A 23,872-nucleotide genomic window follows, 5' to 3' on the forward strand; every position below is an offset into this window, starting at 1 on the left:
AAGTAAAGTCGTCAGGTCATTAATGTTTCCAATGAATAGACGGATGAATCAAATTAATTTGATTTATTGTTTTGTTTAAAAAAACGTATTTTTCTATTTTTTACCCCCTAAAAAGTAATTATTGGACTCCACACCAGGGGATGCTGCAGCACCCTCAGCACCCCTACTTCCCGTGGCCCTGACAGTACCCATGATTTCTCTCTCTCTCAAAGTCTGTGCTGTTGCACGTAGCATAGCTTCGCGGTCAATAACCTCATGTGACATTCAATGAAACTTTAACAACAGGACAAAGATAACAAAAAAAATAACATCTTTGACTAATAAATTACGGAATAAACAGTATAACCAATATTTTAAGATTGCATGTAAAAGAAAACAACTTAGCAATCATATTAAATAAAAGTCAAGCTTTATAACTGTATGTGTTGCCATGACAACTTATTTATCTCAGACAGCCTGAAAGTCTCTAAATGTACTATGGGAGGTAAAGCCTTCAGTTATCAGGCCTAGCTGCATTGAGGGGAGGAAGAAACTGAGGAGCGATCCATAGTGAGAGAAAAACTGTCAACTTTTGAAATAGTAGATTGGTGCCGATGGGGAGAACCTCGATTTTGTCACTGTTTAATTTTTGGAAGTTGAAGGAGAACCAGGATTTGATTTACAGGCAATCAGAACGGAAAGTAGGTGGGAAGAGGAGGTGGGTTTGGTGGACAGGTAGAGCTGGGTGTCATCTCTGAAGCAATGGAACTTTTATATTTACAGAAGAGATGGCCAAGAGGAAGGAGATAGATGATGAACAGGAGGGGACCCAGGACAGGACTTTGACCTTTGGGAGGTATCATGAGAGACCTTTTAGCAGGAAGGTAAAGGTGTGATGGTTAGAGGGAAGAGGTGGGACGTGGATCTGCGGTTGGATCAGCCTTCTGCACATATCTGTGTTTGAAATCACCTGCTCAGACCGTCAATGCATGGATTTGTTACACATCAAATTCAAGTGACAGGTGTGAACGCAGCGTTTTCCTCCAGGTGTGACTGCAGCATTTGTTGAGAACATTCTGAGCATCATTTTAATGTTTTATAAAAACACATCCACCTCAGTGAGAGGAGGGATAACCGGTCTCATCATTTTGACCAACAATCAGACGATCTCTGACTGATGGATTGGTTCACAATCACCAGCCAGTGAGGCCTCCTCATCCATCTCCACCACTCTGCCCGCCCGTTCCTCCCTGACAGCTGCGGTCAAATAACGTTTAGCCCGGGAACCCCGTTTTTGGCCTAGATCATTACTGTCAGTGCTGTAATGGATCAGCTCAGACCAGTACAGGCTCAGCCAATGAGACGCGAGGACGCAGCATTAGCATCGCTATCAGGAGACGGCCAGCCGGCAGCAGGTCGGTGATTGACAGATGAGGACGCCGCCCAGCAGACACACAGCTGGTCTGAGAGCAGGAGCCAACAGCCAATTATATGGAGGAACAGGGCCATTCATCATCCAGTTACACACCTGTCCACCTATACAAAGAGGGCGGGGGAGAGACAGAGAGAGGGAAGCACAGCGAGAGAGATTTATTTTTCAAACGTCTTCTATTTTCTGAAAACATTTCAAAGACTGAATATTAACCAACAGACAAATCTCAAAAATAAAACAAAATGAACCATGTTTAACTCAAATCAACATTTTCCACAGAACATAAAAACCTACGCTTCAATCCCTTTTACAAACTGAAGACCACGAATACAATACGTGTTTTCCTTTAAGATCATTTAAACACTTTGACCTGAGTCAAAATCAGGAACCAGCACAGGGTGTTTATCCTCTCAGGTGTGTTTTACATGTTATGAACTCTGTTAACACTAACCTAACACAAACCATAAAAACGGATTAAAATGAGGTTTTAATCATACTGACTTCATCCTGTGTGTGTGTGTGTGTGTGTGTGTGTGTGTGTGTGTGTGTGTGTGTGTGTGTGTGTGTGTGTGTGTGTGTGTGAAGTTTGTCAGGATGATGGATGATGGGGGAGTATGTCCCCCCCCCCGCTCTGTCAGAGAAACTGTTTCTGTGCAGCAGAGCGTGATCTTCATCCTCCTACTCTTCCTTCCCCCCCCAACCAGCATGGACCACTGCACCCCCCCCCCCCCCCTCCAGCTTCACCTTTAATTATAGAATAGATTAAATGTGATTGTACAGAATAATTAAGATATTAATGTGAATATTTAATACCACACAGATACACAATCATGTGTTGTATTGTTGTGTGTCCACATGTGGTTGTGAGTCAGACACACATACACACACACACACACACACACACACACACACAGACTCTAGTCATCATTAATCTTAGTCAGCACCAGTCTCAGTGACAAATGCAGCGACGAGACGAGGGGGTCGCAGCTCCTCGCCTTCATTTCCCCTTAATGTCACATTCATCATGGCGCCCGGACCTCCATGACACTGGACGAAGGGGTGGGTGGGGGTGGGGGTGAATTAGGACAGCGAGTTTACATGGAGGGGAGAGGCTGACCCCAGGAAGTGAATCTCAAAGAAGAGACATGAAGAAGAGACATGAAGAAGTGTCAAGTTTTCTTGCCCAAGGACACAGCAGACATGTTGCCTAGCTGGGGATCAAACCCTCAACCTCCCAGTTGAGAGGCGACGACTCTACCAACTGAACCACAGCTGCCTATAAAAGGGTGTGGAGGGAGAGGTTAGAATTGTTGTGTCGGGAAAATGTGTGTAAAATCAAATTCAGACATATATGGTGAGTTGGTTTGGTTCAAAAGGGTTCATCCAGAAAGTATTTGGGAGTACGTTTTAGAGCATTTGGAGTGGATTGGTACCTACTTTGAAGTGTGATTTTTGGTAAATGGTAAATGGACTTGAGCTTATACAGCGCTATTCTAGTCTTTTGACTACTCGCTGCATGTCACCCCCACCCACACCCTTTCACACACTGATGGTAGTGATCGCAATGTAGTATCATCCATCAGAAGTAACTACTCTAATTCATACACCGCCATCAAAGCAGCGGGAGCAGGGGTTAAGTGTCTTGCCCAAGGACACATCGGACATGTTGCCCAGCTGGGGATCAGCCCCTCGACCTTCCGGTTGAGAGGCGACGACTCTACCAAATGAGCCACAGCCGACCCTAAAATGTGTGCTCTACCAGCCAGTCTCTCAGTGAATGTCCTTGTTAGATGGCCCAGCTTCACTACTCCTGTCTATGTAAGCAGGTTATATGATCCCTCCAGTGAACTCTGGGTCTACCCCGGGCCTCTCCTCCCAGTTGGGCATGCCCAGAAAACCTCCAAAGGGAGGGTTCCAGGAGTTTCTAAACGAAGGAGCAGTGGCTCTTCTCCAAGCTCTTCCTGAATGTCTGAGCCCTCTCTCTAAGGCTGAGCCCAGACACTCTCCAGAGGAAACTCATTTCAGCCGCTTGTATCCGCGATCTTGTCATGACCACAGGTGAGGGTTGGTCCAGCATGATGCCCGCATTACTGCCGACGCTGAGCCAATCTGTCCGTCAATCTCGTGAACAAGACCCCGAGATTCTTAAACTCCTCCTTCCCCAGCCAGAGAGAGCAATCCTCTGTTTTCTGGCAGAGAACCATGGCCTTGGACTTAGAGGTGCTGACCCTCACCCCAGCCGCTTCGCCCTACGCCACAAACCGCCCCAATGCCTGCTGGAGGTCCCAGCCATAAGAAACCAACGGAGCAACATCATCTGCAAAAGGTTAATTTTAAGAGCTTAAACTAGAACCATCATCATCATCAGACACACACTCTTCATCATCATCATCATCATCAGACACACACTCTTCATCATCATCATCATCATCATCAGACACACACTATTCATCATCATCATCATCAGACACACACTCTTCATCATCATCAGACACACATTCTTCATCATCATCATCATCAGACACACACTCTTCATCATCATCATCATCATCATCAGACACACACTCTTCATCATCATCATCATCATCATCAGACACACACTCTTCATCATCATCATCATCAGACACACACTCTTCATCATCATCAGACACACATTCTTCATCATCATCATCATCAGACACACACTCTTCATCATCATCAGACACACTCTCTTCATCATCATCATCATCATCAGACACACACTCTTCATCATCATCATCATCATCAGACACGCACTCTTCATCATCATCATCATCAGACACACACTCTTCATCATCATCAGACACATACTCTTCATCATCATCATCATCATCAGACACACACTCTTCATCATCATCATCATCAGACACATGCTCTTCATCATCATCATCATCATCATCAGACACGCACTCTTCATCATCATCATCATCAGACACGCACTCTTCATCATCATCAGACACACACTATTCATCATCATCATCATCATCATCATAAGAGACATACTCTTCATCATCATCATAATCAGACACACACTCTTCATCATCATCATAAGACAGACACTCTTCATCATCATCATCATAATCAGACACACACTCTTCATCATCATCATAAGACAGACACTCTTCATCATCATCATCATCATCAGACACACACTCTTCATCATCATCATCATAAGACACATACTCTTCATCATCAGACACACTCTCTTCATCATCATCATCATCATCAGACACACACTCTTCTTCATCATCATCATCATCAGACACACACTCTTCATCATCATCTTCATCATCAGACACATACTCTTCATCATCATCATCATCAGACACACACTCTTCATCAGCATCTTCATCATCAGACACATACTCTTCATCATCATCATCATCATCATCACAAGACACACACTCTTCATCATCATCATCATCATCAAACACATACTCTTCATCATCATCAGACACACACTCTTCTTCATCATCATCATCATCAGACACACACACTCTTCATCATCATCAGACACACATACTCTTCATCATCATCAGACACACACTCTTCATCATCTTCATCATCAGACACACACTCTTCATCATCATCAGACACACACTCTTCATCATCATCATCATCATCATCACAAGACACACACTCTTCATCATCATCATCATCATCAAACACATACTCTTCATCATCATCAGACACACACTCTTCTTCATCATCATCATCATCAGACACACACACTCTTCATCATCATCAGACACATACTCTTCATCATCGTCAGACACACACTCTTCATCATCTTCATCATCAGACACACACTCTTCATCATCATCAGACACACACTCTTCATCATCATCATCATCAGACACACACTCATCATCATCATCATCAAACACATACTCTTCATCATCATCAGACACACACTCTTCTTCATCATCATCATCATCAGACACACACACACTCTTCATCATCATCAGACATATACTCTTCATCATCATCATCATCATCAAACACATACTTTTCATCATCATCAGACACACACTCTTCTTCATCATCATCATCATCAGACACACACACTCTTCATCATCATCAGACACATACTCTTCATCATCATCAGACACACACTCTTCATCATCTTCATCATCAGACACACACTCTTCATCATCATCAGACACACACTCTTCATCATCTTCATCATCAGACACACACTCTTCATCATCATCATCATCATCATCAGACACACACTCTTCTTCATCATCATCAGACACACTCTTCATCATCATCATCATCATCATCAGACACACACTCTTCATCATCTTCATCATCAGACACACACTCTTCATCATCATCATCATCATCAGACACACACTCTTCATCAACATCATCATCATCATTAGACAGACACTCTTCATCATCATCATCATTAACATCATCAGACACACACTCTTCATCATCATCATCATCATCATCATCATCATCAGACAAACACTCTTCTTCATCTTCATCATCCTCATCCACTCAGAGTCAGTGATGTCCCTGATACAAGGAGGAGTTAGAGGTCACTTCCTGTTTGTCCAACAGGAGGAGAGATCCAAACAAATGTATATTTATTATTTTATAAAAATTAAATAAATGAATTTTTATGTATTTGTTTTTAAATGCTGTTGTCAAAATAAACAGTGTTTTAAATCACCAGTCACCTCAAACTGCAGATATACATCACCATCTAGTGGTCACAGTGAGTCATTACATATCAATACAGGGAAACAACAATAATGTGAGCTTTACAAAAGAGCAAAAATCATTTTAAAATGTAATCACTTAAATAACATTATATTAATATTTGTCTCTGTGCTTCAAACAGACCAGAGGATCAGAAATAATCTATTTTTAATAAACCTCAGTGACACACAGCACTGCTCTCTGTGTTGTACTGCTGTAGTTTGACCACAGGGGGGCAGCTTGTCCCTAAAGAGAGAGAGTTTATGTTTGGGATAAGATGAGGTGGGTTATACTACTGTAGTTTGACCACAGGGGGGCAGCTTGTCCCTAAAGAGAGAGAGTTTATGTTTGGGATAAGATGAGGTGGGTTGTACTACTGTAGTTTCACCACAGGGGGGCAGCTTGTCCCTGCAGAGAGAGAGTTTATGTTTGGGATAAGATGAGGTGGGTTGTCCACTCGGCAGGACTGCACCACCGTCCACAGTGGGACCGTTGAGCCCCAGCACTATCACACCTACATAATGTTGTTGGGGCTCGACTACTCTCACATTTTCACCTCAATCAGACCCAGACTAGACTAGATCAAATAGCATAAATGTGCAGAAGAAGAAAACAAGATGAAGGTCTGACCATGGAGAGAGTTAGGCCCTTTTTCAAACCAACCCCTACACCCTCCCCCTCCGTGACGGAGAGCACTCCGTTAGAAGTCACACTCTCAGCTGAATGAAGTCCCCTTCATCAAGGTGTAGGGTAGAAATACAGCGGCAGGCTTTGGGAAAAACTTCCCTCTCTCAGGTGGAAACAGGAACTGTGTGTTACCATGGTTACTCAGCGGTATCTTGCAGGAACAGCTTTTGTTGTAGCTAATTTTACATTCTGTAAAAATATTTATGTAGCCTAGATTATTCTTCTTTAGTAAGTTATAGTAGTGTAGACTTATAACAAAACTATTAGATTGAGCCTACATTGTTTATTGTAATTTTTAATTTCAGTTCATTTATTGTAATTTCATAGAACAGGGTGTCCTAAATTAATGCAAAGACAAGGATAATATTGTTGAACATCAGAGCAGCAAAAAGTGTATTTTTTGTTGTTGAATTGAGATTTCACAAAGATATCAAAAGTAGAAAAATAAGAAATAAATATTAACAGCAAAAAGTTGTCTGCAACATGAGTTAATATTCTTTTGTTTTTGCAACAGTCCCTGTAAATATAAAACACTTTACAATAAATACATATATTTGATCCTCAGTACACATTTGAAGTTGTTAACGTCTGTATGACGATATTAAATGTCTATCTTAGTTGGAGCAGAGTTTGAACTCACAGGTTGCTTCATCCATGACGACCGGACACGATGGGCATTGTACGTGTTTCAAAAGTCGGCATCGGTGCAGAGGTGGAGGGTTTTATAACCCACTACCACTCCCCGCTAATTGGTTTGGTACGGACTTAATATGGCGGACCCTTCCCGAGGACGCGCAAACGGATGGGTAGTGGGTAGGGACAGAGTGTAGTGGCTGATTTGAAAAAGACCCTTAGAGAGAGAAGCAGACTCAGGACAGGCTGAGTCATGTGGAGGAGGTCAACATGTTGAAGAACAGGGATGGAGAGAAAACATGGAAATGGACTAAAGATTGTTTGGTTTGTGATGTAACACATTCACAGGAAGAAGGTCTGATAGGATGCTTTGCTTAGAGGCACCTCGGCAGCTCAGGAAGTGAACTGGTACCTGCAGCTACCAGACCACAGAGAGACAGACAGACACACAGACAGACAGAGAGACGCACAGACAGACAGACACACGTTAATCTGATAATCCACACACGCTGCTGTGCGGTGGAGCGATTAAATGGGACAGACCCAGTTCTGCTGTAAATAAAATCACTAATATTCCCTGATGGTTCATGGAGGGACGGCCAGATGTGCCTGATGTTGGAGTCAGACAGTGACAGCTGACAGCAGGTGGGACATGATGAACTACATCTATAAAAGTACACCGTGCAGCCTGCTCCAGAAGCATGACAATATATCATCAACACCAGTTATTCAAGCTTCTCTTAGCTCATAGGTATGACTTTGATCATGCTGAGTTCTTGGCTGAATGACGGTGATGGTGCTCACACTGTATAGTGTATATATATAGTGTGTATATATATATATACACACTATATATATATATACACTATATATATATATATATATATATATATATATATATATATATATATATAGTGTATAGTATGATATACCTCAAAAACAACGATCATGTCGGTTTCTAACAAAATAAACCCTCATCTGACCTTTATCCACTCACAGATATCTAACAATGTCTGTCTCTTCTTTGGTCCTGAACTGTGTGGCTGATATTCAGGGGGAATCACAAAGGACGCTGCCAGAAGGTTGTGGACATGGTGGAGGTCACTGAGGACGGACTGGATGTTAAAACGAGGGAACCCAAACAGCTGTGTCTCTGTGAAGAACAGGACATGAAAAGGGATCACTTGGGTGGACAATGTAAATATTTGCCCAGAAAGAATAATCATAAAACCAATAGAAGAAGAAGAAATGTTTCTTTCCTCTGAAGAACAAACGCAGCTTGTAAAGCATCAGCGATCTTAAACTGCTGAAAAAACTTACAGAACAACATCTGTGTTGTCCACATAGATCACTTCAGTTTGTGTCTCTGGTTCGGTGCTAGGGAGGAGGCTCTGCCCCATAGGCCTCCTTTATGAGCCTCTCAAGGATTTAGCTGGACCCCATGAAGAGATCTCATATTGGGCCCCTCCCCCACAGCCTGAGATATTACTATAACCACACCTCCATTACACTAAGACATTAAAAGATTTACATTAAGGGTTCCTTCAACACTTTTAGATAGTACACATTTTAAAATGATGTTATGTCCTAAAGCGTGAAATAAACTACATTTATTTGATGAGACAGTTGAGGAGAAGAAGGGGGCTGTCAGAGACTGCCTTGGTTTCAGGTTGTTGGTGCACAAACACAAAACACACATTTCCCAACGTTGTGTTTGTTCAGTTTAGTAAGAGTGCAGAAGACTTGCAGAATTATTTACCTGATATTCAGTGTCTCTGACTTCTATTTCTGTTGCCATGGTAACAAAGATGTAATATCGTTTGAGTTTTACTTAAATCACAAGTTAATCATTCTGGTATCATCTGAACTTTGGGCTCCAATCAGTGAGATGTATAGTCCTTCTAACTTTAGATTCTGGTCCTGAATGCTCTGGATTTGTTTGGACCAGAGAGGGTAGGCGCTTTTAAGGCGCACCCCCACACGGCCGTTTTGGACGCCCCTCGGTTTGTCAGATATGAGAGCAGTTATCAGGTCAAACCAACAGGTGTTGCAGTGATGGATACTTTAGATAGAAGTGATTGTACCCGACCTAAAAAGCCTCTGCATGTTTCTAATAAGCTCCACGAGCAGAAACGTGCTCAAACTAGGATCAATATTGGAGATGCTTTTGAAAAATGGAGAGAGGTTAGAACACAGAAAGGTTTACAGACCCATGCAGAGCTGGATAAACACTGAAGCTTCAGAGTCCACCACATGGTGACCTGAGTGAACATCATCTCTAGAGAGGAGGGGGCGGGGGGGGGGGGGGGGAAGACAGCTCTCTACAATGTTTAGAATTTAGACTGCAGTACCAAATTTAAACACTAGGTGTCAGAGTTACTTACTGCTCCTTTAAATAACTCTGACTTCCCAAAACCTCTTTAAATATTTTAAAATGTGTGTTTGAAGGAGGAGAACGTTTGTTGGATGTGTCACAGTCTGATTAACTTCTCTCCAAACACGCTTAGCTTCCTCTGTGGTTTGATTATATCTCCACCTGTCAGACATTAAATCACAGCATGGTCGTTTTATCAAAGACAATAATTTATTATCAGGACAACAATCATTGTAAGGATTGTACACGGCTGTGAACTCCAAGAGACCAGCTTCTCATCACTGAACCTGGAGGATATCAGATCACACTGTACATATGTAATATACAGTACAATATGAACATGTCCTTTAAGAACTTGTTTGGCACTTGTTGTCATGGAAACGGGAAAGGTGAATAGTGCGTCCATGTGACACCTTCAGCTGAGAAAGAGCAGTGATCATCTTCATCATCAGGTTAAAGGTCCACACTGCCAACTAGTGTTTAAACAGTGAATGTGCACAGCGATGTAAAACACACCTGCACACAGGTATGAAAACAGACAGCAGTGTAGGCCACAGGTAGGCTCAGTGAAGATTAGACATACAAACAGAAACCAGGTTTAAGACTCCGAGAGAGAGGTTATAAAAATAAAAAACAAGTTACGGTGAATCAATATACATTCAATTAATAAACACTCATCCTGTCTGTCCTGCAGCACTGTCATGTCCAAACTGCGGGCTCTCTGTTGCTACCCTGCAGCCACATTGTGTCTTTCCTGCAGTCTTGTTGTGTTTGTCCTACAGCCACATTGTGTCCACCCTGCAGTCTTGTTGTGTTTGTCCTGCAGCCACATTGTGTCCACCCTGCAGTCTTGTCTTGTCACACGTAAGCAGAGTCAACCGACTGAGTGCGAGCAAAGCTGGGCATACTCCTCCGGGGCAGGTCTTTGTTCCGGATCTCGTAGATGGACTTCCTGCGGGCCTGCACGCCTCTCACCGCAGTCTTTATCTTCCTCCAGCCCAAGTGGTTGAGCTCGGCCAGGTTCAGGACCACACAGATCCCACTGACTGCGAACATGAAGACCAGAAACACGGTCTTCTCTGTGGGCCTGGACGTGTAACACTCTACATCTTTAATGCACGGGTATCGATCACACTCGTACACCGCCGGGACGGTGAATCCATACAGGAAGTACTGACCCACCAGGAAGCCAATCTCCAGGGCGTTCCTGAACACCACCTGGATGATGTAGAATCTGGAGATGCCCTCCTGCCGCCTCATCTTAGACTTGGTGTTCCTCAGTGGGGGGTTGGGGATGTCTTTGACCTCCAGGCAGTCAGGCTCCGCCTCCTTGTTGGAGTTCTCTGTATTCTGCAGGACGCCATTCACGATGGTGTTCTTGATCTTTTTGCTGTTGTCCCTCTTGGGGTCGTTGTCTCTGTCCAGAGACAGGTATACGCTGGAGTAGCCGCGCTCCTTCTGCTTGGCAGACTGGTGCACGGAGTAGGTGATGAAGCAGAGGCTGGGGCAGCACACCATGATGATCTGGAACACCCAGTACCTGATGTGTGAGATGGGGAAGGCCTGGTCGTAGCAGGCCTGGTTACATCCAGGCTGTAGGGTGTTACAAACGAACATGGACTGCTCGTCGTTATAGACTGTCTCTCCAACAATCGCCACGACCAGGATCCTGAAGATCACCACCACCGTCAGCAGGATCCTAAGGGAACATAGAAGAGGTTTGCATATAAATGTTTAGCCAATGTAAACTTAGCATCTTAGCTAATGTTAGCTTTATGGACATGTGATTATTCAGGGAAGAGCTGACTTTGCACTGCACCACACAACATGTGTACTGATTATGTCATTTCTCCATAAAAGTATTTTCTATATAAACGGTTTAAACTGAAGTCATTGTGAGAGAAAGTCTCCTGCGAGTCACCTGAGGCTGGTGACTCGCAGTCTCGCTCATTCACGTTCAGTCAGTGTTTCGTTCACTGAACGTTCTGAGAGGGAGAGAGTGACTCGGAGGCTGAGCTCCTACGTGAATCACTGAACGAACTGAGAGGAAGAGCGGAGCTCTCGTTCAGTTCGTTCAGTGAACGAACTGAACTGAACTACTGAGAAGTACTGAACGATTCGGTGAACGAATCTTTTGAATGAATCACTTTACTGAACTGATTCTACTGATTCAGTACACTGAAAAGAATTGCTTTTCCCATCACTATTTGTCACTGCTTCAGAAGATAACGTAACCTTTCTCTGTTATATGTTGTAACTGTGTGTTGTGATAAATGTTGGAGCTATATATATGAAAACAGACCATGTTCACTCAGACTGACTGAGGCTGAATCATTCATTTAAAAGACATGAGGAAATACTTTCAGCTTCCAGGTTTGAAAAAGATTTATTTAGTTCATGTTGTGTCCCGTGATGCTTTGCAGCATTCACACTGTGTGATCAATTAAACATTAAATGTAATAATAAAGAATTTTTAATTTCAGCAGAGTCTCAGAGCAGCTCCAGGTTCATGGAGCTCTGGGGGCGGAGATGTCCAGTCATGAGCCTACCCCTTCAGGCTGAACTTGCTCCACCCCTTCATCAATGATATACAACATACTCATTGTCTTTACTTCTACATCAAACATACACCTGAGTCCTCTCACCTGTTTAAACACAGCCAGGTTTCTGTAAAAATACCTACATAAATATCAACACAACACGAGTTTCTCTCTTTTCTCTCTCCATTCCTACCTGCCGATCATGGTGGAGTGCTGTTGGACCGCCGCCTCCAGGAGACGCTCCAGGATGGTCCACTCCCCCATGACTGATCATCCGGAGCTGGCTCAACTCAGACGGAGAAAACTGGAGAAAGAATACTTAAAGTATCCAGGAAAGAAAAACTAAAAATATCCCCCCAAAGAAATGAAAATACCCTGAAAAAATCCTGCTCTACTGAGCCTGAGAGCTCCGACTGCCTCCACTCACTGTACAGAGTGTGTGTGTGTGTGTGTGTGTGTGTGTGTGTGTGTGTGTGTGTGTGTGTGTGTGTGTGTGTGTGTGTGCAGCTCAGTCATAATCCCTCTTTAAGTAGAATCAGAGGGGGAGGAGACACATACAGCCACACGTCATCCATTCATCTACACTCATTCATCCACTGAGACAACCTCTATCCATCAACCATACTGAAGTGCACCTGCTTCATATTGACGCATCACCATGGTAACAACCTGTCAATCACAGGTAGCCCTGCACTAACCTTTCCCCCCTTCCTGCTCTCTCTAATTGGGCCATGATTTACTAAATGAACATCATGCTGTGTTGAAGAAGACTAGTGATTGAGACCATAAACTCGTGAGGAAAATGTTTACTGAAATCATCTGACAGGGAGGAGGGTTTTAACTTCTATAGAATCATACGCCCCTTGTGCTGGACGGTGGTGAGAATGCAGATTTAAAACAAAGCGGTGACCTGGCCTTCTTCTCCTCTAACCTTCCACACTCAAAGAAATTAACTCAATGTCAGTCAACAGGAGCATATTTACACTGAGCATGTGCCTGAGAGCTCCGACTGCCTCCACTCACTGTACAGAGTGTGTGTGTGTGTGTGTGTGTGTGTGTGTGTGTGTGTGTGTGTGTGTGTGTGTGTGTGTGTGTGTGTGTGTGTGTGTGTGTTGAGTCCGCAGTCTAAGCTGTTCTATATGTGGTCCAGGGACAGGGAAAGATACACTTAAACAGATTATCATATACACACACACACACACACACACACACACACACACACACACACACACACACACACACAGATTTGTATCAGGTTTGCAGATAAAACAAAACGGTGAAAACTGCAGGCGAGGACGTTATGACACTAATTTTCCTCAGGGATTAATAAAGTATATCAAAAAATTAAAATTAAAAAAAAAAGTGGAATCAAAGTTTTCTCTCACAGAGAATCTAAACTGAATCTCTGACTCTCTGCATGTCAGAGATTTGTTGTGGAGATCTGAGAGGTAATGTTGGTGACCAGTCCAATGATATGAGGCTTGTATCAAACAACAAAGAGCACAAATCAATTTCTAATTCATTACATGACATCAAACATAAACACATAAACAAACAAACAACCAAACAGAAAAACAAACAGACAGACAAACAGAAAAAACATTCCTCACGTTCCTGTTGTCCACACTTCCTTACCGCTGAGGTGGAGGTCAGAGCAGGAGGTGCATGAACGTGTATGTTCCTTCAGCTGAAGATCGATAACCACGGAGACGTTTCAATTAATGAACCATACAACAATTTAAAGCTCTGAACATAACCTGTTCCTTTACACATGAGAAGATAAGAGTTAGTGACCACGGTGATCTGTCCGGGTGATGAGCTTAAAGTCAGTTACCATGGTGATCTGTCCGGGTGATGAGTTTAAAGTCAGTTGCCATGGTGATCTGTCCAGGTGATGAGTTTAAAGTCAGTTACCACAGTGATCTGTCCGGGTGATGAGTTTAAAGTCAGTTGCCATGGTGATCTGTCCAGGTGATGAGTTTAAAGTCAGTTACCACAGTGATCTGTCCGGGTGATGAGTTTAAAGTCAGTTGCCATGGTGATCTGTCCGGGTGATGAGTTTAAAGTCAGTTACCATGGTGATCTGTCCAGGTGATGAGTTTAGAGTTAGTTACCATGGTGATCTTACCAGGTGATGAGCCTCTTAAAGACAGTTACCATGGTGATCTGTCCAGGTGATGAGTTTAAAGTCAGTTCCCATGGTGATCTGTCCGGGTGATGAGTTTAGAGTCAGTTGCCATGGTGATCTTTCCGGGTGATGAGTTTAAAGTCAGTTACCATGGTGATCTTTCCGGGTGATGAGTTTAAAGTCAGTTGCCATGGTGATCTGTCCGGGTGATGAGTTTAAAGTCAGTTGCCATGGTGATCTGTCCGGGTGATGAGTTTAAAGTCAGTTGCCATGATGATCTGTCCAGGTGATGAGTTTAGAGTTAGTTACCATGGTGATCTTACCAGGTGATGAGCCTCTTAAAGTCAGTTACCATGGTGATCTATCCAGGTTTCAAGAGCATCAGCTTCAAAAACACAATGAACACACTTTATTAGTTTAAAATTAATTTAATAATGTGTCAAAAATATCAGACATGTTTAAGCTTGAAGAAAAACTCACATAAAGTGTGAGCCCCACACATACATACACACACACACACACACACACACACACACACACACACACACACACACACACACACACACACACACACACATCAGTTCAATCACATCACACAATGTTCGACTGTAACACAGAGCACAGAGACACCTGAGGAACGATCTCAGAAGAAAACATAGCAGTGAGATATAGACAAAGTAATAAAGGTGAGATAGAGACAAAGACAAATCGAATGGAGACACAATACACACAAAACATGATGGACATGACACACACACACTGATCTCAGGTTAGAAACATAAATACTGATCAACACAAACAGCTGAGTTTCAGTCAGTGTTAAAAGATGTTACAGAAAGACGTCCAGCTTTCTTTCTCTCTACATGATGACATCATGATGAAGGTTGGGCCTCTCGTTTATAAATACAGGATTATAAAGGAGATTCATGGAAACACAGATATTATTCAGACAGAGTAGTGGTAACTGTTGATCAGCTGACGTGTCAGGATAAAGGAGGGTTAGAGGGTTTAGTGTAACAGTTGTCTTCTGTTTCTTCAGGCGTCATGACAAGTCAGTCTGCAGGTCCCGACTAGATCAGACCTGACAGAGTCCACGTTACTGGATCCTGAAGGACTCGTCTTTACTTAGAATACTTGAGAGCGAGCTGCAGAGCAGATCAGACAGTGTCAGACATGTTTTATAACCTCCATCAAAGACGATGAATTCATATTTAATCAAAATAATAATGTATTGAAGTATCCATGAGTCACCTTGTGCGCCGTGTCTGCAAACTGCTGAGCTCGGTGCATCAGATCCACAGTCTTATCTTCAGCTCGACTCAGCCTGTCTCCTCTCTCCCCCAGAGCCACGTTCATCCTCTGAACTACATTACCCATAGTTCCACCTGACACACGCGGCCTCGTTGCACCTGTTCAAACACAGAAACAATCAATGGAGAAGACTTCACCAAGAGCATAAAATCATGAAAGAAAGGGACGTCAACAAACAGTAGTGACTAAGGGTTCTCGATGGTCCGATGCAGAGGTCGGGTGTCTATTTGAAATTTATCCAGATGCAAAAATTCAGTCAGCTCAATATAACCCACAAGAACTCTGTGGTTTTTGGGAAAATCCGCGACTATCCAGTTTTTTTTGTTTTTTTTTAAAGATTTATTTTTGGGCTTTTGTGCCTTTATCAGAGAGACAGGAAAGTGGATAGAGTCGGAATTCAGGGAGAGAGAGAGAAGGGGGATTGACATGCGGGGAAGGAGCCACAGGTTGGTTTTGAACCTGGTTCGCCCGCCTGGAGGACCATAGCCTCCATACATGGGACGAGCGCACTAACCACTGTGCCACCAGCGCCCTGACTGTCCAGTTTTACGACGTGATGATGTATGTAGAAGTAACCGTGCTCAGGCCTGGTTAGTTCTGGTACAGTGCGAGTGAATGGGGAGGGGTACAACACGGTACAGGGTAACTGGGCCTTATGTGAGTGCTTCATTCAAAGACTTCATGTCAACGACAGGAGAGTTCCATAAAGTTCAGTCTGATGGAGCGTGTTGCAACATGCCCATACTCAGAAATATGAAGGTTACTGTGTCCCTGCAGCTGACAGCTCTAAAAGGGTCTGAGGCACTGCAAACAAAATAAACACTGAACTATCATCCAGACACAAACACACTCAGTCCTTTAAAGCAATGTGTGTGCTATAGTGATATCTAGTGGTGAGACTGCAGATTACAACCAGCAGTCAACAGAGTAATTTTATTAAACAGGTAGAAAACATAATCATCTGACCCTCTGTTCATTTAAATCAGTTACTGAGCAGAACCGTCCTGAATCAGCTGTTTTTAACTTCAACAGCAAAACTGCTGCAAGTCAAACTCTCATCCCCTGATCTCACAGGTCACAGGTCGTCTGAGGTTACTGTGGACCTGTGACTCGTGTTGACTTGGTGACCTGCTGCAGCATCACTCTGCATGATGATCGGTACTGTCTCCATCAGTCCAGACGTCAGAGGGTTCAATGAGAGCCGCTCCCCATCACTCCCTGCTCCTCCAAAAGACTCACTATTGTACTAAAAACACACAAAGTGTCGTCTGATGTGACCGCTGACACAGAGACGCCTTTGTGCTGCCGCTCAGAGACACAAAGGACAAACACAGAGACCAAGCGAAGAGAGAAACACCCAGAGAGACAAACTGAGGATGATATGACCTGAACAAACAGAGACAGACTAAAAACACCCAGAGAGACAAACTCAGGATGATATGACCTGAACAAACAGAAACAGACTAAAAACGGACTGGGTGGCAGTAGCTCAGTCTGTAGGGACTTGGGTTGTGAACCGGAGGGTCCTGAGCAATGCCGAGGTGCCATTGAGCAAGGCACTGAACCCCCTCCCCACCATCAGCTCCGGAGCACCCGCTGTGGGCTGCTCCGTCACTCTGACATCTCTCCATTAGTGCACGTCCATAGGATTCTGTTTCTGCATGTGTGTGTATATTTCAGCCTATGTGTGTGTTCATGACTTACAGAGTGTAAAAACTGAAATTTCCCATTGCGGGGATCAATAAAAGTAAATCTTAATCTTAACACTCAGAGACAAACTCAGGATGATATGACCTGAACAGAGACAGACTAAAAACACCAAAGAGACAAACTCAGGATGATATGACCTGAACAAACAGAGACAAACTAAAAACACCCAGAGAGACAAACTCAGGATGATATGACCTGAACAAACAGAGACAAACTAAAAACACCCAGAGAGACAAACTCAGGATGATATGACCTGAACAAACAGAGACAAACTAAAAACACCCAGAGAGACAAACTCAGGATGATGTGACCTGAAGAAGTTTTCCTCCATGGTACTTCCTCTGACATGATGAAGCAGCTCTACAGAGGACTCTTACAGCTATGATCAGAAGTATTCATCACATCCTTACCTCCAGCTGCTGAGCGACTCTGGTTTGCTACCATCCTGTTCTTGATGCGGTTCAGGAAGGCTCTGCAGCGGAAGATGAGCAGATTCATGGTGCAGGCGTCTGAAGGAGCAGAGAGCAGATGTTAGAACCTGGATCATCCCAGCACACAGTATTCTGACAGTCCGACTCTACCTCCGGTCAGTTTGGACTGGCAGTTGATGAACTCTGTCTGTTTAGGTGGGACATAGCTCTTGCGTCGGGCCTGCATGGTTCTGGATGCAGGTCCAGGTGGGGTGTCCCTGGATCCCACCTCCTGCAGAGCTCTTTGACCTGGTTTCACCTGGCGGCCCACCTTTCCAAGACTCCCTGCTCTCCCCTCCCAGTACGTCTGACAGGCGTGGTACAGGATCTGAACAAAGATACACTTCTCTGCAGAGGAGCGGGCCACCCATTGGTCCTGGGTGTTATCAAAGACCAGGTCAAACTCGGGACTGTCCTGGAGCAGCAGGGAACAGAGAAAGTCCTCACACTACAGGATCTATTTATCTGACTCTTTACTGTATAATCTTATTCTTACTCCAGAAACACAAAGATCTCAGACCCTCTAACCCTAACGAGCCAGTTATCCAGCAGGTAGTGAATCAGGTGAAGAGGTACAAAGAGGGAGAACCTCCATTGAGGGTGGTGGTGGTGGGAGGCGATGGATGGGTCAAAAACACACCTGAGTGAACAGGATTTTACTTATGTGTAACGATGAGTCCATATTGTGTTGTTATAGGCCTGTCAAACATTTTTAAATAGTGATGAATCTTTCTTTTGCAAAAGTGACTTAAACTGATAGTGGACTCTGTAGGGGCTGTGAATGAGGGTTACCTCGAAACAGACTCTTGCTAATGAACTGATATGAGATTCTGAAGGGGCTGTGACAGAGCATCAGACCATCATGGGTGAGAGAGGATTTTTAAAAAGGTTTGAAGGAAAAGTTGCGCTAAACATTTTATAAAGGAGATATCAGACAAACTGCAGAGATCTGTCCATAGAGCTCTATGAGTGAGATCAGAGGAAGTGGAAGCTGCTGACCTTGTTGGGGTTGATGCCGTTGACCTGACGGAGCTGGTCCACCGTCCACTGCGACCTCCTGGTGAAGGAGGACGAGCCTTCAAACTGCTTCACCTTGGTGACGAGGAGCTGATGTGGCCGGGTGTTCGTCACTAACACAACAAATACAAAAATATATGAAAACATACGTCCCAAATGAACTCTGTCAACTAGAGGTAAACCACTGTTTAACCGTTGAAGCTGTGGTGTACACATACTGTATACACCTTATACATTACATCACATATTACACCTGTGTATACAGTGCACAGTGCTTGTCTTAAGCTGCACTGAGCTGCAGTCAAAGAAGAATCAGAATCCATATTTAAAGATCATCTGTGTCTCCAAGGTGAGTTTGAACTGACTAAAAATATCCCTGATATATTTTAGCTTTTACAGCAATCTGACATCTTTGTTTCATCATATATGAGATTAGACAGAAAGAATAATAACTGCTATTTGATGAATCAGAGTGCTGTTGGTGTACAGTGAACAATACTGTTTAGTATGTGATCATGCTAAACGGTCCAATCAGAATGTCTGTTACTGACCGGTGGGTTGGACCTGTTTACTGTTTAATGACAGACTGTGAGTGTGTATCATCATAAATGAAGAGAGAGAGGACCTGACACACAGATGAATGTCTTGTATTCTGCCTGAGCTGCAGCAGGAAGGAAGGACATCCTCTTCCTCCTCCTCCTCTGCACCTCCACCGCCACCAGCAGCCGCTCATCCCGAGGGATGAACACGTCTTTGTTGATCGCTGACTGTACGTTCATTGTCGTCAGACCTGCAGGTGACGGATGGACGGGTCAGGACAATACACACACACACACACACACACACACACACACACACACACACACTCACACTAAACTAACTGTCTAAAATTGCTTTCTGGGGGCAGGGCGTCTGGTGGTTAGTGTGTGTGACCTATGGACAGAGGCTACAGTCAATGAGAGTGGGCGGCCCAGGTTTGAATCCGACCTGATGCTCATTCCTTCTCTCTCTCTCTCTGATTTCTGACTCTATCCAGTCCTGTCGCTCAATAAAGGCACAAAAAGCCCCCATAGTTTACCTAAAATAAAACAGTTTTCTGTTATTGAGTGCTTCATTGAATGGGGTACTGCTGCCCCTAATGGTCCTTCAGGTTACTGCAGTTGGTCCTGTAGGATTTAAAAACAAGGTTTTTCAGATCAAGATTCAGGAAACTTCATCGGGAGCAGGTGATGATGTTAATAGGGTAGGGTCAAGGCCTAATAGATATCGTGTAACATTGCATTGTGCAGCATCAGATCCTCAACGTTCACACCTCATCCATTGAATATTTACTTCTCTGCTCTGTGACTTTCAACTTCTCCTGTGAATAGTATGATATCTGGAGCTTTTATTTTGAAGGTGGAGAACTAGAAGTGTTTGACGGCGGTGAAACAAGTAAAGGTTTGCCTTCATGATAACACAAATCAAAGCTCAACAGTTCAGTCATGGATGTAGATATTATTATTGCACCACTATCTCCACTTTTTCAGACAACTTAACAAGCTCTGGGGGGTATTCCATCAACGTAGATAAATAAAGCCAGGCTCACCTGAAAAAGTCAGGCTGAAACTAAGGCCATCTTCCAATTAAGCCTCAAGTCGTTCTATAAAAGCAATCCAGCCTTATTTAATCAAGGCTGATTCTAGACAGGCTCAGCGAGAGAGAGATAGACAGCCTCGCTTTGTACACAAGCCCAATGTTAAATAGAAGCCCAAATGAAAGGATGAATGAAAAGACGATCAAATGAGTCACAGAGAGAGGAAACAAAGAAAATCTAGTAAGTCTTACTGCAATAGAGAACAAACCATATGACGTATTTTTGTAGGCCAACCCTGAAGTAGCATCGCCATGGGGTCTATCAAGAATTTGCCTATGTGATTTTTGCAAAATAATCTCTGTGTCAAACGCACGTTTCTGAAGTGTAGGCTTTTAGTTCAGCAGGATAATCTTCACAAATGAACACCATGTTTATGATGTTTAAAGAGTTAATGCGGCCGACAGAAGTAAAAAGCTAACGTTATGCTACAAGTTAACTACACCACGGTCAGATGATTGTGACGTCACTAGCGTTATGCTTCAGACGATCTCCGATAAACTAATCAGCGTAGCTTAATAAATAGTTTACTAGCATAATATTTACCTTTAGATAAAGATTAAAGCTACAGGAGACATCTCCAACTAGTGAGAGAGTTCCCGCCCTCTGTGTCCGGCGTGATGACGTTTAATGTCCCCGACAACCACTGTAGTCACATTTAGCCACTTGTTAGCAACCGCCTTTTTAAAGACGTGTAAAAATGTCAAACTTCACAAGTGGGGGTATTACCTAACGTAGTTTATGTGGTCTAACAAAACACCAACATCTCTTAAGCTTGTGTTAACCACAGACCTTATTTCAGGCGTCTAACCACAAACCCATTCAAAATCCCCGTTGACTTTTAGACGTTAGACCCCATGGCGCTCAAATGCTAACATACTTCTGGGTTTTAGGATTCATTCCTGTGTTGTCTATATACTCAACAGACAGTCTATGGTCAAAGGAAATAAACTTCACCACATGCCACCCCCTCCTGACCCTGATCCTGCTGCGTTCACTCAGAGTTAGGGGCGGCTGTGACTCAGTGGTAGAATCAGTCGTCTCTGACCCGGAAGGTCAGGGATTGGATCGCCAGCTCCTGCATCTTCATATCTGATGTGTACTTGGGAAAGACACATAACCCCAAGTTGCTCCCGCTGCTTCGTTGGTGGTGTATGAAGGTGTATGAATGGATTAGTCTCTTTACATAGCAGCCTCTACCATCAGGGTGTGACTGTGTAGGCGTGACCTGCGGTGTAAAAGCTCTTTGAGTACACAGAAGACTAGCAAGGGGTTTACAAGCTCAAATCCATTTAGCATTTACTGTGTGCAGAGAAAATACTTGGAGGCTGGCAGGAGATGTGTGTTGTTGTTGTTGTCATAAAGAAGAGAACATGAACATCAGCCCAGACTCCGACAAACAGTCCCAGGTTTACTGTTCTTAACATCTTTATCAGAATACTTGTTTGACATTAACAACAGATCTTTTAAAACAAACTGTTTGTTGTATTCTGAATGAATCACTGAAACGTTCAAGTTTCATTTTAATCACAAACTGCACAGTTACCATGGAAACATGTCCCTCTAAATTCCTGTGATGTATCCATGACCTATCTTAAAACAGTCAAGAATGATCACAGGGAATCTACTGGAGCGGACAACCTGGCTCCTTTTGTTTTCTAAAGCTCTCAGCACAAATTACAAACATTTGTAATCACTCCATCACATCTGGTATGGTTTCCAAGTTTTGGAATCCTTGATAAATGACCGGTTGAAAGATTTTCTTTGCAGAACTTAAATCCTGAGCCCATATGAGTCAGGTTTGAGAACAGTGCATAGTACTGTGCCTGCCATAACAGAGGTTGTGAATGACTTTATTTCTGCTGCAACAGCATTGCGTGACACTTTCTGTCGATGAAACTAAGGCCTGTGAATCATTCCCTGCTCCTGCAAAGGCTGCATTACACTGTTTTATGACAATGCATGCGATTGGTTCAGGAGTTATCTCTCTGATAGACACAAATCTGTTAAAATAGGAAGCTACTATTCTAATCTTTTAACAGTAACAAAAGGTGTTCCACAAGGCTCAATTTTAGGCCTGGTTTTATTTACTACATACATAAACAATATTGTCCCGTCTTTATTGAACTGTGATGCCCATCTTTCTGCTGATGACACAGTTCTCGAAGATAGTCACGAAGATGATACGAAGATAGTCACTGGTAATGGGCTAATGATTGAGAGAGTCTGGGCATGTAGATCGATGCAAAACCGTCATTAAACCTTCACATTAATAATCTTCTAGGAAGATTCGGGCAGAAAACTAGTTATTTCTACAGAGATAAATGTGTTTTTCCAATGTTGTGTAGGAAGAGGTTTGGTGAGTCTGTTTTTATGTCAGTCTTGGACTATGGTGATGTTATCTATAAGACGTGCACCGACCACAACCCTTAAACATCTCGACTTTGTCTACCACTTCGTGTTAAGATTTATTACAAGTGACGCCACATCATTGTGTCCTGTACACGGTTGGCTGCTAATCCTCTCTCACAGAAAGGCAGGATTTGCATCAGCATCTTTTTATTTAAAAAGCTCTCAGAGGAAAATGACCTTCATACTGAACAGAACTCATGCATCTCTCAGCTGGGCATTTCCAGACACATTGATCAGAGCAGTGATTGTTGAACACACTAGAAACTCTGCCTTTTCTTATTCTGCACCAACATGACACAACATCTCTTTCAGGGCAGGGAACTTTGACATTTTGGACATTTTATAAACATAATTTTTAACTTCCCAACCTCTGTTTGTAACTGTAACATAAGTGTATTTTATTTATTTTCAATAAACTCACTGAATTCACTAAGTTATTTAAGTCCATTTCAGGGTTTTCTTACACCCTAATACCGTGTTTACTTATTCCTTTTAATTGCTTTAGCTTCCTAGAAATCCCCCCAGTCTGTCGTTCCAGTTTGAGATTTAATCTGCAGAGGTTCATGAAATGACAGAGACGTTAAAAGATTTGAAAAAAGATTAGTCTCAGCTAAACAAGATCAAATACATGTTGATAGACTCAGAGGTCTGCTCCTACCTGCTCAGGTGTGTTCAGGTGTGTCAGTCCAAATGAGATTGTCAATAATATTCCAGCTCTCTGTCACGAGTTAGAGCGGGGCGCACCCGACGGTGAGCCTTTCTGTGAAGGCACAAAAAACCACAGAGCATCTCTTTAAGAGGACGACAGAAAGAGA

At 43.2% G+C, this 23,872-nt stretch overlaps 2 protein-coding genes across 2 annotated transcripts; both read right to left on the reverse strand.

The window, feature by feature from the left end:
* Positions 1-10,030: 10,030 nt before the first annotated feature.
* gjd2b (gap junction protein delta 2b) lies at positions 10,031-14,908 on the reverse strand. The gene is made up of 4 exons (XM_029281850.2): positions 14,828-14,908; positions 14,012-14,063; positions 12,570-12,680; positions 10,031-11,535 (listed from the first exon to the last, which is right to left on the reverse strand). The coding sequence occupies exons 3-4, from the start codon at positions 12,638-12,640 to the stop codon at positions 10,695-10,697; spliced, it is 912 nt and encodes a 303-aa protein (XP_029137683.1). The 5' UTR covers positions 12,641-12,680; positions 14,012-14,063; positions 14,828-14,908; the 3' UTR covers positions 10,031-10,694.
* Positions 14,909-14,912: 4 nt separating this feature from the next.
* On the reverse strand, positions 14,913-23,866 carry stxbp6l (syntaxin binding protein 6 (amisyn), like). Its single transcript, XM_020656721.3, has 7 exons — positions 23,716-23,866; positions 19,638-19,802; positions 18,995-19,125; positions 18,107-18,410; positions 17,936-18,034; positions 15,756-15,913; positions 14,913-15,649 (listed from the first exon to the last, which is right to left on the reverse strand). Exons 2-7 carry the CDS (start codon positions 19,789-19,791, stop codon positions 15,626-15,628), a joined length of 870 nt encoding a protein of 289 aa, XP_020512377.1. The 5' UTR covers positions 19,792-19,802; positions 23,716-23,866; the 3' UTR covers positions 14,913-15,625.
* Between the last annotated feature and the right edge of the window lie 6 nt (positions 23,867-23,872).

This window comes from Labrus bergylta, chromosome 15, assembly GCF_963930695.1.
Source record: "Labrus bergylta chromosome 15, fLabBer1.1, whole genome shotgun sequence".
NCBI classification, from domain to species: Eukaryota; Metazoa; Chordata; class Actinopteri; order Labriformes; family Labridae; genus Labrus; species Labrus bergylta.